Consider the following 20,349-nt stretch of genomic DNA (forward strand, 5'->3'; position numbering starts at 1 on the left):
CCAAGGCAAAATGAAACCAGTGATCCAAAGCCAAAATATGGGTGCATGCAAGACTGATTCTCGAGACAACCCATCGAGGATGCCACACAGACAAGTCGAAAAAAATCGACCTGTAACAACTGAGATGACAACTTGTATTGAATGACATGATTATTTATTTTTTTTTTCACTTCAAAATTATCAAATCAGATACTATCACATCAGATTTTATGAATAAGTTCGTATTTATAATATTACTCTTATTTTATTTTATAAAATTATCTTATAATCTTAAATTAACAAAAAATAAAAAACCCTTTAAAAATCGATATTTCATTAAAATCCTTTTAATTTTATTTCCATTTTCTTTCACTATCATCATTTTTTTTGAAAACTCTAATCGCCAATGACTCTTTCACCACCACTACAATCTCACCATTGTCAACTCTGACTACCCTCATCATAATAATAATATAAATATCGTTGATAATATCTCATATTGTGACGATGGCAAAGGCAATGGGGGTTGATAACAGTGATATTGTGGTTGTGGTGAAAGAGTAACATCAGCTGCTAGAGTTTTCAAAGAAAAAACAGTGATTTATTTGTAAGTTTTCAAACTTTTTGGGTTTGATATCAAATTGAATTTAGATTAAAGCATCATATTTAAAACTTTTGGATTTGATATGTAGAAGAACTATATTTGACAAAATTATTATTTTACTTTCATATTATTAGTTTTTTTCAACATAGTATGATTTTAATTTTAAATTGTATGCTATAAATGCCCAAGCAAAATGCCTATCTATTGAAAAATGAATAAAACTGTGAATATTCAGTTTTGAGTATTGGATTAAATATTTATAATTTTAGTAAATATTATTTTATCTCTAATTTAAAAAAATTATTAATAATATATTATCTGAATATTTAATCAAATATTAAAAAAAGAACACATAATTTATCATGAAAGTAACTAGGGTTGGATTCGAGCTGAGCCCGTTCGAGCTTGAGCTCGAACTCGGCTTGAATGAGTCCGAAACGAGTCAGCCTTATATAAGTTTCGCCGAGCTTGAGTTATTCGCTAAATTTTTTAATTAAAAATTTAGATACAAAACGACATCTTTTTGACTAATATGTATTAAAACGATGTCGTTTTGATAACGAAATAGTTAAAAACTCGAGCTTGAAATGAGTCGAATTGAATTTGAGCTAAACTTCTTTGAGCTCAATCTCAAGCTCTGCTATATACAAACTGAACTGAGCTCAAATTTAGTTCAGTTTGAATCTAACCCTATAAAGTAACCATTCACTTGTGATGTGGATATAATGGTTTCTGTCATTTTATATGATTATAATGAAGAGTCCTTGTAAGTGTTGGGATAATTATTTTTTTATCAAGTATAAGTGAGTACAAGAAATTAATGTTGGGTAAGACTACAAACTAAAGTAAGAGGGATTTTGTTGTTTCGAATCCTACTAATAAACAAAAATCAATTAATTCAAAATTAAATAATCAAAACAATCAGAAAACTAGATTGAAACAATAATAAGACGAGTTCTAGCCAAGTAATTTAGGTATGGTTCAATTCAATTGATCATCGATAAATCAATTAATTCAGAATTAAATAATCAAAGCAATCAGAAAACTAGATTGAAACAATAATAAGACGAGTTCTAGCCAAGTAATTCAGGTATGGTTCAATTCAATTGATCATCGATAAAAAGATTAATTTTTCTTTTTAAATAAACCGGTTATGAAACATCGAGACGCTCGTTATTTTGCTTTTCCTTAGGTGTTGGTAATTAAGAAACGTTTTTTAATTACTTCTCTTATTTTTCAATCAGTTCTAGATATGATCTTAGAATTTAAATTGAAAACAGAATTAAGAATTAGAAAAGCCACCGATTCTAATCAACAAAACACAGACGCTGTTTTTGTTTAAATTAGATTAACCTATTCCACTAACATACAATAATTATTCTACTTCACTAAGCATGCTAGTCAGCCACTTACGATTAAACCATCAAACAATTACGGATTCAATAATTTAATCTAACAAAGTTATTTTTAATCCAAAATAAATAAGACGTCTCCTATTTAATTGAACAAGGCAACAATAAATAAAATCAAGAAAAAATTAATTATTTAAAAGAAAAAAACGGGTAAAGAAGATCTCACAATCATCGTAGAATCATGATCCTGATTACTCGACTAAAGAAAAGAGTTAGTTACTCATATTTATGTTCATGACTTCACAGAAAATTAAAATAAAAATCTTATCCTAATTGAAGAAGAACCAGCGAAGGGTTGCGACTATATTTCTTTATGAAAGAAAAGGATGTTAAAAAAACAAAAAACTCTAAAACAGAGAGCAATTGCCTTTTTTATAGTGTCAGGTCTGCTTCAGTCATTGAAAAATATTTTTGTGCCAAATATCATCCAAAAGACCTGAACTTCCTCCAATTGTCAATTAAGTCTTCAACTGTGAATTTCTCAGTAAATAGCGCGATTCTCTCATTTCCACAATCATTCATCTCCTATGTATTTTACCGTCATTCTGTCTTGATACATGACAACTCTAAATTCTTTTTATTTTGTATCTTTTCTCAGAATAATACAATTAATGCCCAATTTCCTAAAATAAGTAATTAATCAAATAATTAATGAATTAAATATTACAAATCAAGGAAATTAAATATCGAAAAATATGAAATTTCACACACTAACAATAAGACGTGGAGCAAATCCTTGTTTTCACTCAGCAGTTTACTTATAATATTTGTTTACTTGAATGGCACCCAAAATGAACAAAATAAGAAAATGACTATTCTCACAGCAATTTTTGTGACCGATCTTATATACGTCCAATTTTGAGTAAGTAATTAAATATTCAGATAATATATTATCATATGATTAAATATTATTTTATTATTAATTTAAAATTATTCAATTGTATGATAATATAATATATTATCTAAATGTTCAACCGAAAAAAATCAAGGCATCGAAATTAGGATTAGCTGAAGCAGGGGACTACTTGATTAGTGTATTATAAATGGATTGATATTGTTAGTCACTAATGGTGGCCTCTACACTTCCTAATCTCTTGTCCACACGCCTTCGTTGAGAACTCAATTTGACTGAAACCATTCTTCTAGCTAAATTGTCCTTCAAGTCCCCTTCCTTCTTATCTTCATTTTTCTATTATAAATTGGGTATTTATCTTAGTGTTAGGGCATGGTTTTGTATCTACTGTCGATTGGCTTCTCTGGTGTTCATTGCTTTTAAAAAACCTAAAAACGAAATATCTCCGTGAGAGAAACTATGAAGGGTTATCTTGAAATCAATTGAATGATACTGTCTATTGATATAGAAAATTGTACCAATGCGATAAAACAATTATTTGAAGATTTTATGTGAGAAAGGGTAATGCTATATGTTTATATTTTTAATACATAATTTGAATATATAGATGATATATCATCATATGATTAAGTATAATTTTATATTTAATTTAAAATTATCAAATTATATAATAATATATAATTTATATACTCAAATTATGTATATATATTAGATCCGGGTCTATCCATGATGGGTCGATTCGATCCGATTTTGGTAACTGTCAAAAGACAATTATTGGTAGTTAATAATTAACAGTTAAACTTTTATACAAAATTATAACTGTCTTCTAAAATATATATACGCCATTTTTGTAAAGGGAAGAATTCTTCATCCAACACAAATGCACAGATTTTGTCTCCTAAAATAGAAATCAGTACGTTGGTAAATAGTATCGTGAAAATAGACTAACGTCAACCTCTCATACAGTATTTGAAGATGCTTCATCAAAAATTGAAAGAAATATCCAAAATCTTTATTTATATAATTCATAGAATTTGATTCGGATATGTTATTTATTCCCAGTAATATATATAAACTCTAGGTAAAATTCTGAGATATTATTAGTAATTGCAAAAGGGTCAAATCGAAACCCTAGCTCCGTCTCTTGGTTTTATGGCCAAGTAGTGAAAACATCGTCGTCATTCTGGGGACATGTGGAGTATTGAGGCATTGTCAACTTTGCATGTTCTGTAGATTTAGATGAAATGTGTACAATCAAGATTAGTACACGTTGGAAAGTGTTGGGTGTGACACCAATACTTTGCATTTAATGTGATATGCATGCTCGGCCACTTTACACTTAATATGTCATCAGTATAACTTTACAATAAATGTGATACAATTTACCTAGTTGGGTAACGGTTATTATGTCCAGTTGTCTATTATAGTCATTTGAATACCTTATCTGATCTCTTTGATTGAGAAGATTTGTCCTACTCGTTGCTTTGGGATAAAAACCTACACATTCGTTTTACACAACAACAAATGTTTAGGTGGCATGAGTTTTCTATATGTTTTTAAGAGTATGGAGAAAGAAATAAAGAAAGAGTTCTTGTGATATTGACTAACGCTATATATATAAATAATAATATATTATTAAATATTTAAATATTTAAAAATTAAAAATAAAATATTTTTTAATTATATAATTATATTGTGTATATAATATTTTTATCATAATTTCATAGAGCTGACAGAAGTTTTCACTGCACTAACTTGCTTTGACTTTTGGAACTGGATATTCCATGTTAGGAGTAAACCCTCGAGCAAGAGTTTTCCCACTTCCGCTGGAACTTCTTGTTGTAGGGAAAACGACTATTTCTCACTCATTTTTTAGGTATATCTCAAACTCATACTCATAGAAGATAAAAATCTAATTTTTCTACCCATAACCAAACTGTCATCCAATTTTTCTGTTAGAGACAAGGGCAAAATCGATAATTTACTGTTTATATTAAAAAGTTATAAAATTATTACTTTTCACCCCCTTTAAGTTTTAGAAACTAATATTTCATCTTTAACCAAAGTTTTTAAACTTTTAAAACTAACATTTTCATCCCTAAACCTAGGGTTTCCATATTTTTTAAAAGACAGTCATCCCTCATAACTTTCAAAAATAACAGTTTCACCCCTATTCTTCAATTTCATCTTTCGATATCGTCACCAACCTCCTTTTTCTCCTGGTATGACGGCGGTGGTGCGACGAAGAGATCTTCATCTCCTCGTGGCACGGTGTGACGAAGAGACGAAGATCTCTTCGTTGCACCACCGTGTGACGAAGAGGTCTCTCTTTATCACTCCACCCAGACGACGAAGCGTCGTCCAGATCTGGGTGACAAAGGATTGTCCTTTGTTGTCCTTTGTAGTCGAAGATGCGAGATCGTGGAATGCGTCGGCCGTCGGTGGTGACCAGAGAAGGAAGCAAACCTTAGGGGTGAAATCTAAACTTTTTAAACTTTGAGGATGGGTTTAGTTGTCAGTTTTTAAAACCTGGAGGGGGAAAATGGTAAAATTTTAAAGTTTTAAGGTTTTAAACAGTAAAATATCAATTTTACCCCTATCCCTAACTGAGAAATTGGATGGCAGTTTGATCATGGGTGGGAAAACTGGATTTTCATCTCCCGTGGGTATGAGTTTGAGATAGGCCTAAAACATGGGTGGGACATAGTCCTTTTCCCCTGCTTGCAACCAAAAGGCAACCTGAAAAACAAGCAATATTAGTCTTTCTTCCTGCCCCAAAGATACCTTTCTTTAGAGCTGAAACTACATCTAACCCTCGCTATGGTTATGGCTCTTCCATTAAACTCGAATTGGGACTGGCGCACGGGCTTGACTTTTGGTTGTAAGGCCTAGAAAGACGTTTCAACCCCCCTGCCAATCTTATCTGGCCCGACTTTCGAAAGAAACTAAGAACCATTTCTGATTTTTATAGCAACTCTATGTCTGATAGTGGCTTCGCTTCGTTAGCGGCTCTTTAGCATCTGTCCTAATTTTTAGGTTGCAAGGAGGACTTCAAAAACTTCTCATGGCCTTTCTGAGAAGTTGAAGGACATGAAGAAGTTGCGTGAGGTGGAGGAAGTGAAGCTCAACGACCTGAAGGAGATGAAAAGGAAGCTGAAACGGCATGAGGTGAATTCTTAGTCTTCACGGTTGAGGGAGCTCGAGCTTAAGGCTATCGCAGACTCCATGACGTTAGGGTTTGCTGCCGAGGTGAAGTCTCTGAATATAAGGCTGGAGGAGTTTGAGGAGAGGCATAAGAGGCAGACCATTGACTACGGTAGCGTCGTGAAGGAAGAAACATTAACGCACTCAAAGTGTGATCCCCTGCTTTAAATAACCATGAAGACATATTACAGCCACCAGGAAAAGAGGGGGAATGAGATGGGATATGGAAGAGGAAAGAGGAGGAATGAGATGGTAGAAATTCAGGATTGTCGTAATGGCAGCGATACCACGAAAGTTGAGAGAGAGAGTTCTATGTATTTTGATAACTTCCACAATGCGTTTGGTTAAATAATTTTTTTATTGATAAAAATAAAAAATTATCCTAAAAATAAGTTATTAAGTATAAATTTATTATTATAGTTGATTTTATTTATTAAAATTAATATATATAAATAATTACGTATTTAATTAGAAATAATAAAATAATGTTAATTTATTATTAAATAGGTATAAAAATATTTTTTATATTTTTATTATTTTAATTAAAATTTGAAGACATTTTTAACCTAAAAATTTAATAAGTAAAAATAAAATAATAACAAAAAATAAAATTGTTATTAATCTTTTAATAAAATAATAATTTAAATAATTTTTATATTACCGGTCAAATTACCGTTGAAATATTTTATTATTTTACAAAAAAAAAAAAAAAAGACTATCAAAATAATAAAAGATAACTCCAACCAGTCGCCTCATTATTATATATCATTTATCAGGAAGTACAACATATATACATGCAAATTACGATTTACACAAACCGATATACAAATTCTACAAAGCAAACAAGCTCCTTTATTATGGAGAAGGGTTACAGAAGGAACCAAAATTATATTTTCAAACGCGGCGAGATTTGATAATACTATCAATTACTGCCAGAAAGAGACAGTACCTCAGATTCGTGTCTCACTCTAATTTCGTTTTCGAAGATTTCCCCTGGAAAGTTTGAGATTGGCTTGTAAACCTCCCCACAAGCTTAAGAACCTCATCGATCAGAATTACAGGGAATGCAATGGCCAAAACCAGGAGCCACTCATTAAAGCTAAGAGGCACAATGCCGAAAACTTTAGCAAGGAATGGCACATACAGGATCACGAAGTGCAAACTAAATGAGAAGGACATTGCCACTAGTAGCCAAGGGTTCACCCAAGGGGGCATTGTCAAGAGGCTCCCGTCCTCCGAAAGGGCATTGAGGGAATTAAACATTTCAATGGCAACCAACACAGAAAGGGAGAGTGTCATTGCTTTTACTTTCCCGCCACGGAAATAATCACAGGGGTTATCAATGAATGAGAAGACCTGATTCCCAGCTGTGAACGATGAAACCGTAAAATTCCCCCAGGATGAGCACTGACCCCAATCAGCAAGCTGTGAGTAACTGACAAGGGTGTGACCATCCCTGATGAGATCGATGCCCAAGAAAGAACCATGTGTATACCAAATGATGAAAATTCCAACAGTAGCAATTCCAACATATAATCCAATAACCTGCGCAGAGAAGAGTAGATAAATTGCAAATTCAAGCAAACTTTAATGAATTCCAATATGGGAACTGAAGAAGATAAAATACCATGTAGCGCAATAAAATCCAAGTACTAATGAGAGAGTCATTGCTTCTACGAGGAGGCTTCTTCATTATGTCTTTATCTGGGGGATTGAATCCCAATGCTGTTGCAGGCGGTCCATCGGTAACAAGATTTACCCACAGAAGCTGGACAGGTATCAGGCCTTCAGGAATACCTAAAGCTGCTGTTAAAAATATAGAGGCAACCTCTCCAATATTTGAAGATATCATATACCTGAAATAGATTTAAAGACTCAGTTGAATCCCATCTCTTAGTATGTAGAAATATTCCAAGGGAAAAAATAAGTTATAGGAGTACAGTAATTAAAGGAAATAATCAAATATAAATATGAAAATTTAGTTGAGGGTGCCACTCATTACTGTCAATGGAAATAACAGAGCAAACAGACATTTTTGCTAAAATACACTTTTACACCATGATCGCTGCAGCATAATTATTAGCCTGAAGAAACTTATACTGCTCCAGAGGATTAACAGAAGACATTAGCTTCCAAAAAAAAGCGCATTTAAGCCATAACATGAATCAATTCTTAAATTATATATAATTCATTTATCAGATTTGCATCAAGTAGGAGTTTGGACTCTAATTCTACAGCCAAACTAGTTAGAAGACCAAGTACTAAATTTTAGAAAACATCAGCCAGGAATAATAGTAACATTTTAACTATCATTCCACTAGTTACAACAGAACTGTTGCAATTTTCTGTCTTGAAACCCACATATATCAGTCATCACTATTTCGCTTCAATGATCCAGTGAACATCAACTTTAAGATAAAAGCATATTTACTTTTGCATATTATTATTGAAGCTGCACGAATGAGAAATAAAAAAGTAAAAATAAAAACCTGATAAAAGCCTTCATGTTACTGTAAATGGATCTTCCTTCAGTGACAGCAGTAACGATTGTACTAAAATTATCATCTTCCAACACCATATCAGAAGCTTCCTTTGCAACCTGAAGATAAAAAAGATGAGAATGAGTGAAAAAGTAATGAATTACTTGTTCAAACTAATAAATAGAGTAGGATGCAGTAAACAGAATAATTATTAACAATATTAAATCACTCACAATCCCCTACTCAAACCACTGGGAGATAGGTAAAATAAATCATGTTGCATAACTCACACTGTTCCAGATTTAATGAGGTATTATACCCCTGATCCAATTAAAAATAAGAATTTTGATCTCCCTTCTCTTGTTCTAGACCTTAAAAACTGAATTCTTCAAAGATCTTTTTACTAGAATCAGGTGTACCACAAAAAGTACACACATGAAATCTGTACAAACAAAAATAATTGATTACCTCTGTTCCAGCGATGCCCATGGCAATCCCAATATCTGCCAGTTTCAGAGCAGGGGCATCATTCACTCCATCACCAGTCATGGCAACCACCTCCCCATCTTCTTTAAGGAACCTCACAATCTCTTGCTTGTGCCTTGGTTCAGCTCTGGAAAACAATAGCCCACCACTTTGTCTTAGATGGGATTTCTTGTCGTGCAGCTCCATGAACTCTTTACCAGTTAAACTTCTCAAACTAATGTCTTCATTAAGGTCAAATACACCTATTTCACGACATACAGCTTCAGCTGTATTCTTGTTATCTCCTGTAATAACCATGACACGAATTCCAGCTGCTCTGCACTCCTCAATTGCTTGAGAAACCTCCACTCTAGGAGGATCCTTTTAAGAATAGAAAAAAATTATTGCCATAGTCAGTTCATTAAACAGAAATATAATTGCATAAGTGAAAAATATTCTAAAATATAGTATTACTCACCCTCAATCCAGCCAAGCCAACAAAAGTAAGTTTGCTCTCAATTGAGGCATAGTTGGATGGATTAAGTAAAAGCACATGAGCTGGGTGATCTTCACTGCCATCATAGGTTTCGAAGTCAGGGAGCTCATCTTTGTAAGCAAAACCCAAACAGCGTAATGCACCAGTTGACATTTCATGAAGGGCTTGTAAAATAACGTTCCTTGATTTATGGTCTAGTGGTACAACAGAACCATCAATCAACTGAATGTTGGTGCTCCTCTCCAGTAAATTTTCCACAGCACCCTGACATATTAGCACTGCATGTTAGAACTCTAAACAATCTTTATCACAGAATAGATGAAAAAAGTAGTTATCAGTGAGCAAAGTAGCATTTTATCTACCGGACTATTGATCTCTTGATATTGGAAGACAAGAAAACATTCAAAATATATAAAGATAAATAACCCATGCAATTAATAAATGGATACCAGGAAAATTTTGATAGAAGATAGAACCAAAGTCATGAATTATAGACTATCAAGACTAAAAAGAGTTCCAAATGAGTGAAACTGTGCCTGTAAAATTTATCTTGTGTGAAGGAGCAGTCATGTCAACAGGTCAACATTGCCATTCTTAGCACTTAAATTTTCGCATCTTCCTAGAAATCCAATAGAACAATTAAGGTTTATTTTGATACAAAAGCACAGCATTTTCTGCCTTGACCATAAAAAGAGATAAATGTTTAGAACTGCACACCAGTTGGTCATTTATAAGAGTGCATATCAACAGTTAACATTTATACATGCACATCTAATTTTCAAAAATGATGGCATATGTTTTATGATTGATCATTCATATTCAGGAGAGGAAAGAGAAAAGGAACACCTTCACCAACAATGATTTCTTCCCAGAAGGAGAGTTGACAATAACCCCCATGGACTTCCTATCACGATCAAACTCAAGAGTTGCGATCCTTTTTTCATATTCATTCCATTTGCGGCAACAACCTTTGGAAACATGATATAGTAAAACAGAACATGTGAATTTCTCACGTCAAACATTTTAGTAGGAAAGAAAATTAATAAAAGAAAAAGTATGTGGAGTATTTTGCATACGTAGAATGTCATCCCCAGTAGTTGCTGATGCGTCACTAAACCCTGCTGGGAGACCCATTTTTTCAACTAGAACCTGAAATGACAAAGAAACAAATTGAATCAAAATCCAGAAACCCCCATAGCAGGCTCCATCAATACTATATGATGAAATATTTATAAGAAGAAAAAGAAGAGAAACCAGTAGAGTAATAAAATCCTCTTCAAGTTGCATCCACCAGGAAGGTAGTAGTTGATTAAAATCCCAAGAACACAAGATAAATTACAAGAAGAACCAAAAAGCTTATCATGAAAAATATGTGCGCCCAATTCAACAAATTATAAAATTACAGAATAAACACCAAAAGTGTGTACTTCAAAGACGATAAAATGCAATAATACAAACATCCAAAAGCATTACAGAACAAACAAAATTAAAAAGAAATAGCCAAAATTAGATGTTCTCACCTTCAGAGCCGCCTCAGTAGGCATTCCATGGGCAACGAATTTATGATCTGACCGTGCAATACCAGCATCATTACACACAGCAGCTATCTTGGCTATCATTTGAAGATTAGCATCCAATTGACCTGGGTTCCAATCATGTATATATCCATCATAAGGATTATATGTAGTCCCCTCAACCTTAAAACTTCTCAACTCATCAACTGTACCGCCCATTGCTACAAGTTTGGACACAGCCATCTGATTCGTTGTCAAAGTACCAGTTTTATCAGAACATATCACAGTCGTACAACCCAATGTCTCAACGCTTGGCAACTTTCTCACAAGCGCTTTCTTCTGAGCCATTATACGCGTACCAAGTGCTAAACAAGTGGTAATAACAGCAGGTAAACCTTCAGGAATTGCAGCCACAGCCAAGGCAACAGCTATTTCAAAGTAGTAAGTACATTTCTCGAATGAAAACCTGAAATTTCTAGGCCACCCATTAACATACTCCCATTCAAGAAAGTACTTAACATTAATTAACCACACAAGCACACATATAATTCCAATTATCATCGTCAAAACCTCTCCAAATTCATTCAACTTCTTCTTCAACGGGGTATCTTCTTCAAACTCTGAAGCCGCATGAATTTGCTTATGCACTTTCCCAATTTCAGTTTCCATGCCAATCTGTGTGACCATACACAAACAATTCCCATTCACAACTGTTGTTCCAGCAAAAAGAATGCATTTTTTCCCTTGAATATCAACATCTGGAGAAACTACTTTATTGTTTTTATTAACTGCCTCGCTCTCTCCAGTCAACGAACCTTGTTCAAGTCTTAAAGTTGAACTAATCAGCTCCACAACACGCATATCAGCCGGAACTTTATCACCAACCTTGAGCTCCACGATATCTCCCGGTACAAGCTCCTTAGACGGCAACTTGTGGATTTTTTTACAGTCACGAATCACCGTAGCGTGCTCTGATTGAATCTCTTTCAGCGCCTCCAAAGCTTTCTCCGCATTATTTTCTTGCCAAACACCAACAACAGCGTTAATAATCAATATAAGGAAAATCACTAACGGCTCTACAAAAGCCGTTATTTCCTTTTCAACGCCTTCTTCGCCGTCGTACCAAGCCAGCACGAACGAAACAATCGCCGCGGCGAGTAAAATTCGAACCAGCGTATCGTTGAACTGGTCGAGTACTAATCTCCATATGGACGGACCTTCGTTTTCCTCCAGCTCATTTAATCCATAGATCCTACGACGCCGTTCCACGTCCTCCGGCTTTATTCCCGATCTTCTGCTAACCTGGTAGTGTTTTTCACACTCTTCAACGTCCTTCGACCAAGCCGGAAAGAGGTCACACTCCTCGTTCGATTTCGAATTAATTGTTTCTTCCTTGCCGTATCCTTCGCCGCCTCTCCCCATTAAAAATCCACTGAAACTGAAAATAGAAGGTTCAAATTTTCTAGCAGAAAAATTATGTTTGTTTGTTTGTTTGATCAGAAAAAGCGAGAGAAAATCTACAAACTCCAAATCCAAGGAAAATGGAGTCTCCCGCAAACCATATCCAGGTCAGCGGTATTCCCACTAAGTTACAGTGTCTCTGCTATTTTTTTCTCTCTTTGAGTGGCTGCTGCTGTCTTTCTCTCTCGACAGTATCACTATTTATAAGAAAAAGCTTCGACATGGAGTGCGGGGTTTGTAATTTTTGATTTACCGTACCGTGTGATGTGGCGTCATTTTATTGGATCTTCTATTTTGTTCTATTAGTAATGTGTCGTTTTCATCGGTTAGTTTAGCTGCTTGTTCCCTCCGTGAGCACAAATTATTATTCGAACTTGGCCAAAAGACATATTCCCACCCAAGGTTTAGCGGATTCACATTTATATCTTAAATTTAAAGAGCATCATTGTCATTTAATATTTAATATTAAAAAATATAAATTAATCTTCTTTCCACCTTTAAATTATAAAATTAACATTTTTTCTCCAAGTTTGAGATTTAAAAACTTTACTTTTCCTCTTAGAGTTTAGTTTTTTTCCCTTCCTTTTTTGATGGCTTTCTTTGTTGTAGACTAACTTCGACTTTCCACCCATTTTTTTTTTCGATGCTCTCTCCACCCCCTAGTAATCTCCTTGAAGAATGATGATCAGTGCTTCAATCAAATCGATGAATGCTTTGATTGACTCAATTACGGTAGTGGATGAATTGATAATTGCTTCAGACAATGATAATTTTTTATGGCATGAGAGTCAAAGAAGATAGACGATGATGACCATTGTTGAATCAAAGCATGGGTTGACAAAGTGCACTACCCATGCTTTGATTCGATCAAAGCATTAGTCGTCGTTTATTGTCATTGTCGAGTCAGCTAAGAGGGGAAGAGATGACTAAAGAATAAGATGGGTGGGAAGTCGAAGTAGGTCGACAATAGAAAAGACCATGAAAAAAGGAAAAAAAAAACTAAACCTTAAGAGAAAAAGTGAAATTTTTATATTTTAAGTTTGAAAAAAAAATATTGATTTTTAAAATTTAAAGAAGAAAAAAAGATTAATTTATATATTTTTTAATGTTAAATATTAAATAATAATTATACACTTCAAATTAACAATTTTTCTTAATTTTAATCATTGATAAGTGAATTTTTAAATTTTTAAAACTTAATAGTATGAATTTGAAGTTACACTAAACTTTAGGTGAGAATATGTGTTTTGGCCTTCAAACATTAACGCACGATATAATTGTGACGTCTATAATTGGTTTGACTAAATGTATAATCATTCATTTGGGGTTTATTTTTTAAAAAATCAATTAAAATAATTATTTTTTAATTAGATTAAATAATTTTATACAAATATAGCTAAAATTGTGATAATTAAATCGTGTATTATATTGTATATTAAAATTTTAATTTTTTATATCATATAGTAAGTATCATATCATATCATATAATACAAATTTAAAAAAATAAAATAATAAAAAATTTTAATTGACACGTTATTATTTAAAAAAATATATTAAAATCACTGTTAAAAATTTAAAATTTTTCATATAAATTTTTATTATATTATTATTTTTTATAAAAAGTATATTAATTTATATTGATAATAAATATCATATCATATTATATAATATATTCATTTTATTATATTAATTCGATACATTTTATGATATGTATCATTTTACACTTTTATAATATCATATCGTATTATAAAATACTCGTAATTAGAGTTAAAACCTCAAATTAATATTTGTTTTATTCTTAATTTCTTATCTTAAATTTTGTTATATAATTATAAATCAATTTTTATTAATTTATAAATTATTATTGTTTTCTATATTTTTTTTCAATTAATTATTCGAATGCATGTATAAACACGTCAAGCAAGCTTTTTCAGAATTACAAATCTAATCCAATTATCAATTGATAGTTGATGGTAACATTATTCATATTTAATTAAAATGCAAGAACAAAGTAATTGCGTTATTATATTACTTTATGGTAAAATATTTTTAAATATACAAAGAAATTTCATTCCATTCATGCAAGAAAACACTTTGTAAAATTGGAAAATCCTTGGAACATGATATGAAAGCTGGACTTTACCTATAAATTCAATAATTGTTGGTTTATTTATTTATTAACAATATTTTTAAAATGCTTGTGGAGCTCAAACCAAACAGAAAGCTGCCAAACGCCAAGCGGCTACAGCGTCTTCTCCAAGTAAGATGAGCTCATTACTGTTAGTTTTCAAAGTTTTTACTGTTTTTTTGTCTTTTCAAGCTTTGATCTGTAAGACTTTTGACGGTTGAAGAAGGAGACTGAACTTCAAAAATGAAAAATGAACGCAGAAGAGCTGGAGAAAAAAGATCTGGAGCTCTTCTGCTAAGGTAACTTTCTGCAAAAGGTAAATCATCCGGATTTTCAAATCTCAATAATACATTACTTAATCGGCATTTTAGAAATTAAATTAAGTAATAAAAAAATTATGAGCTATGGCTGGAAGTTGAATGCAATTGGTCGTAGTTTTGAACGTCTGTAGTACACTAGCTCAGTACAATTAGTTAGAAGATGTGAAATGCAAGTAAACGCAAAATTTTCCAGCTATCTTTGCCTCAAGTTTCAACTATAGGAAGTTTCGTAGGAATTTTCTCTAGTCTTTTTCATAAATTTTTAATGAAAACTCCTACGCAACGAAAGAAGTCAAGTCTTTATTTAATTGATAAATGGCTTAGAAGTCTGGGGATGGATGATGATGCTTACCCCTACGCTATGGAGGCAATTTTAAATTAACAAAACAATCAAATTACGTGGGAAAGGCATTACCTGGAAAATTTGAATATTTCTTTTGGTTTACTTTTTTTTTTAAAATAAAATTACGTATACTTAATTTTAAATATTTTATTAAATATTTAAATAATATTAGAAATAATTTATTATCTTTTAAAAGAAGATATTAATTATAATTATAATTAAAAATTAAAAAAAATACTTCTGTGCTGTTATTGGTGGCCAATAAAGACAGGTCATGCTTTTAAACAGTGTAAGCTGAAAATTTTTCAACAGTAAATGCTTTAATAATATATTCTTTAAATTTATAAGCCGAATTCCTCCTATCAAAAAGTTGATGAGGTGAATAACTTATATCTATGCCAGAGACGCATAGAGATAAGTAAATGGAGGTGGGTGTTTATAGCAAAAGGTCTCTAGTTTGAAAGTAGAAGATTTTTATACTATTTAATTTGTTGTGGTAGGTTGAATCGGCGATTGCACATACAATCTGAAGCCCCTTAAAAAATTTCCGCCGTGCCGCATGACACCGATTACCAACCTTTGATAGCGACGAAAGGAGGCTGAAAGGTGCTTTTTGGTTTTTGGTTAAAGAAGGGTTGGATTAATCACAACCAGAAGGTAAAATTATAAGTTCAGTCATGGGTAGAACTCATTTTTTAATTTGATTAATCTTATTTTTATTATTCAAACTACTAGTTGCATTTTATTGTCTCTCATCAATCTCATTGCAGCATAAGCAGTCGTCAACATCCTCAGTTGTTTCTAGCGGCTGCCGACCAACGTGGGAATTGAGAAGGTCAAACGATGGTTCATTGAGGGAAAGGCAGATAAGAATCTAATCTGAACTTCAAAAATCAGTAAGTCCAAGGTATTTTATTAGTCGTGCTTCCAGTTAACATCAACAGAATCTGTCCAGGGCTGGATTCGAGCCGAGCCGAGCTCGGCTCGCAGCCAGCTTGGGCTCGGCTCGGTTTTTTTATGGCCGGCTCGAGTTCGGCTCGTTTTTGGCTTGGCTCGTTTATGGCTCGGTTCGGCTCGTTTTTCATATCAAAACGACACCGTTTTGTAAATATATATAGATCAAAACGACGTCGTTTTGTATAAAAAATTTTAAAAAAAAATTACTAAGCCAACCCGAGCTAGCTCGAGCTCGATCGAGCCGAGCAGAGCCCGGCTTGTTTCGGGCTCGAACCGAGCCGAGCCAAGCTCGAGCTCGAGCTAGCTCAGCTCGAATCCAGCCCTAAATCTGTCCATATTTTACAGCCCAAAAGACTTGTTCTTACCTGAAGTTTAGTTTATTGTCAACTCTTACATGGTGATTTTCAAAAATTTAAATATTCAATCATCAATTATTATTTTTAGAAAAATTTGTTAAACTTATGAATATAATTATCATTTAAAAAAATAAAATTTTATCTCATTTCTTCACATAAATTTTAAAAATTAATTTTTTTTTTCAACATAAGTTTTGAAAACTTAACATTTCCCCCTCAGGTTTATTTTTTTACTCTCAGCCCAATGCCTTGTCCCAACCACTGGTTGCCACACCAGCCTTTCGCGCCTTCATCTCATGCCTATCCTTGTCCATCTGTCAAGGATTCTATCAAACTTGGTCATGGTTCAAACTTGTAGACCAAACCGTCATGACATGGCCGATTCCCTCTCTGAAACCTACTCTTAGATCAAACTACTTCAAGGTTAACTACTAACCTTACTAGCACTCGTACTCACTTTCTCTCTCTTATCGCATCCTTTCTCTATGCTCGTCTTTCTTTGCCTTTTAGGCATATAGATGATTCTCTACATTTTTAGACCATTAGATCAGCCTCTTATCATCTTTGGGCATACATTCTTTGTCTGCGAGATGTTTGTTTATGACTATCAAATCTCTATTGATCTCTATGTTGATGGTCGAAACAACAATTATGTGTACTTATGGTGCTTTTAGGGTCTCCAAGGATATCTTCTTGGACAAAGTCAGTTAGGCACAAAAAAAGTTGTTGAAGGAATGAAAAAAATAAACCCTATTGGAAAAAAGTTAAGTTTTCATAATTTATATTTAAAGAATGGTTAGTTTTTAAATTTAGGTAAAGAAATGAGATAAAATTTTATTTTTTAATATTACAAATTAAATAATATTTATACTCTTTAAACTAACAAATTTTTGTAATAATAATAATTAATAAATAAGTATTAAAATTTTTTAAACTTAATAAATAAAAATTTACCAATAAATTAAATCAAGGATGGAAAGAAGTTTTTAACATATTTTATAATATACTATGAAGTATTGTAGGGTAAAACTTCTACCATCTCGCTTCCGAATAACAAACGCTAACTTACATCAGTAATCAGCAAGAGCATGACTTGTGCTTTGACTGTGGCAGTTGATTTCAGATTCCAAGGTATCAAAGCATATAATTCGAAATTTCAAATTGGCCAAAAGATTTATGTTTGGTGTGTTCTTAAATTTTTATTTATGAATTTTTAAAATTTTGAATATCTATCCATTTATGAAAATTAAGGTCACCCAAGTTTTAATAATTTATAAATAAATTTTAAATTTTTAAAATTTCACAAATAAGAATTTAAATATATATTAAACTTTAGAAAAGAATAAATCTTTTTGTCTTTCAAATATTAAAAAGACATCAAAGCTTATACTTCAAATATTTAAAATGATCGAATGCCCAGTCTAATTTTGATGAAATGCATATTTTCCAGCATCTAATAAAATAGTTCCATAATAGTTGTCTTTTCGGTATCAGATTTTTTTCGAATACTTTTTTATAAATATAAATATTAATAATTTATCTTTAATTTTTTAATCTAATTTATCCCTTCCAAACCAAGTCAATTTTGCCAAACATGGACTTCTAATGTCACCCAATCTTTTTTTATTTTTATTTTTCAGGCATGGGGTTGGCTTAACAACCCATTAAAATTTTGTGCAGCCAAATGTCCTACCAAGCCTCAATAGCCACATTCTAATAACAATTAATTTTTCTTGTCAATGTGTGGAATTAATAATTTTGGTTATTGATTTTCTTCCACGGGGAAGAAATCTTGTGAAGGCAGTCAAAGTCGACATGCTTTGATTCTTATTGATCTTTGTCTTGGATAAATATGATTGGAGGGACTGTAAGCTCTTTCTAATAGCAAATAATTTTTCTTGGCAATGTGTGGAATAAAGAGTTGATTGTTAAAGCATACGTTCGCAATGTTAATAGTCTTGAAGAAGATATTAGGGTTTCTTAGGCTGCAAGTGATAAGGTGATGAAGACTTTGCTTTCCATTTTGAAGTTCTTTAGCAACTGTCGGTGTTCTTCGGGAGATGTTACGGATCATAGAAAATTCTCTAAGTACTCCTAATTGGTTGAGAGAAATATAAAATTGTAAAACAATGACAATTTTTAAATAACGATAATTATTTATCGCTAAGAGATGGGAAATACAAAAAAAGTCATGTGTGACAAATATCATAGGTTGAGATATTGAAAAAATTGATTAGGTGAAATTATTGATGACAAAGAGGTGAGAGAAGGTGAGTGTAGGAGAAAAAGTTAGTGATAGATTTTGAGGTAAAATAATATTCATACATATCTTTTTATACAACAGTTTTCATTAATAAAATAGATTATGAGTGAATAAATAGATTTTTGAAAAATCTCTACGTAATCAAAGTTTGGATGGGAAATTGTTATCCCACCATTTAGAAATGGGGCCAAAACCACAAAACTAATACATTATTGGCGGATTGATGGGGCATGTGACCTCTAAATCAAATTTAACTTGATTAAATTGTAACAGCAGAAATGGGATTAACATACAGAGACAGGCAAATAGCTAAGTGAGAACTAGAGTGGTTGAATTGACAGTTGAATTGGACGCACAATACAAGGACAGCCGTAGACAATTTATGTTTCTTGTCTACTTCAACCTCGAGATTTTCCTGATCAACTTGAAGAAAATTTTGTGTCCTCAACTTTCCAGTCAAGCAGATGGGCCCACCAAGTTATTGTGGGCCCAAAATAGTGTGCCTTAATGATTGAGAGAATGGACTTAAGAAGAAAATGTTCACCTCCTTTTTGGGCTGGAAGCCTATAATTCACCACTAATTCTGATTGGGCAAGGACTACACAAAAGTCTATGTAACGGATTGATTAAAACTAACCATGGATACATGAAAGTGATGCCATATGCACATATATTTAAGAATTTAATTAAATATTTATATTAAATATCATAAATTATCATTTCAATTTATATAAATAAATTAATCAATAATTTTATTTATGTGGTAATTAAAAGGACCCAATAACAAAAAATTTTAAATTTATCTAGTTTTAGGTATCAAATTAACTATTAAATTAACTATTATTTTATTTTTTATTTAAAATTATATAATTTTATAATATATTATTAAGATATTCAATTAGATCCATGAAATTCAATACATATAATTTTATTATCCAATAATATATACAGTGATGAGGTGGTATTTTTAATTAAAATAATAAAGATAGTTTAAGATTACTTAACAAGGAAATCATAGTGGGTTCAATTATAAGCAACAATTATTCTGTATAATATGATTTTAAAATATACAAATAAAATTATATTTTCACCATTTATTCAATTTTAATTATCTTAGAAGCCAATGGTTGGTTTCATTATTAAATCCCAGGCAATATAAGAACTGGAACTGTCAAAAAAAGAAAAAAAGGTAATGATAATAATATAAGGACCCCGAATAAGGCTGGATTTGAGTCGAGTTAAACTTGAGCTTGGTTCGACTCGTTTTTTGTTATTAAAATGATATCATTTTAATACATATTGATCAAAACGATGTCGTTTTATATCAAAATTTTTAATTGAAAAATTTAACGAGTAGCTCAAGCTCGGCTAGGGCTGCCTCAGTTCGAGTTCAGCCCAATCCCCGAAGATTCAAGAATCATTAAAATATTTCTCTAAATTCACACTTCAATTTCAGTAACACTTTTAATTTTCTAGGCTAAGCTAAATAAATCGAGATATTTTTCAAATTATTT

The 20,349-nt window shown here is 32.1% G+C and overlaps 1 protein-coding gene across 1 annotated transcript; it reads right to left on the bottom strand.

Annotated features, from left to right (window-relative positions):
• Positions 1-6,786: 6,786 nt before the first annotated feature.
• Positions 6,787-12,622, bottom strand: LOC123201605 (calcium-transporting ATPase 4, endoplasmic reticulum-type-like). Its single transcript, XM_044617178.1, has 8 exons — positions 11,014-12,622; positions 10,570-10,642; positions 10,340-10,461; positions 9,476-9,757; positions 9,001-9,378; positions 8,542-8,651; positions 7,680-7,908; positions 6,787-7,597 (listed from the first exon to the last, which is right to left on the bottom strand). The coding sequence occupies exons 1-8, from the start codon at positions 12,427-12,429 to the stop codon at positions 7,016-7,018; spliced, it is 3,192 nt and encodes a 1,063-aa protein (XP_044473113.1). The 5' UTR covers positions 12,430-12,622; the 3' UTR covers positions 6,787-7,015.
• Between the last annotated feature and the right edge of the window lie 7,727 nt (positions 12,623-20,349).

The sequence above is a fragment of the Mangifera indica genome, chromosome 18 (assembly GCF_011075055.1).
Source record: "Mangifera indica cultivar Alphonso chromosome 18, CATAS_Mindica_2.1, whole genome shotgun sequence".
NCBI classification, from domain to species: Eukaryota; Viridiplantae; Streptophyta; class Magnoliopsida; order Sapindales; family Anacardiaceae; genus Mangifera; species Mangifera indica.

Bases quoted from the DNA above. Each gene is read 5' to 3' on its own strand.
- LOC123201605 (XM_044617178.1), bottom strand. From the start codon at position 12,429: ATGGGGAGAGGCGGCGAAGGATACGGCAAGGAAGAAACAATTAATTCG. The intron at 10,643-11,013 runs GTGAGAACATCT...TTGTCATTTCAG, and splicing joins CTACTGAGGCGGCTCTGAAG to GTTCTAGTTGAAAAAATGGG. The intron at 8,652-9,000 runs GTAATCAATTAT...TTTTATCTTCAG, and splicing joins TGGGCATCGCTGGAACAGAG to GTTGCAAAGGAAGCTTCTGA.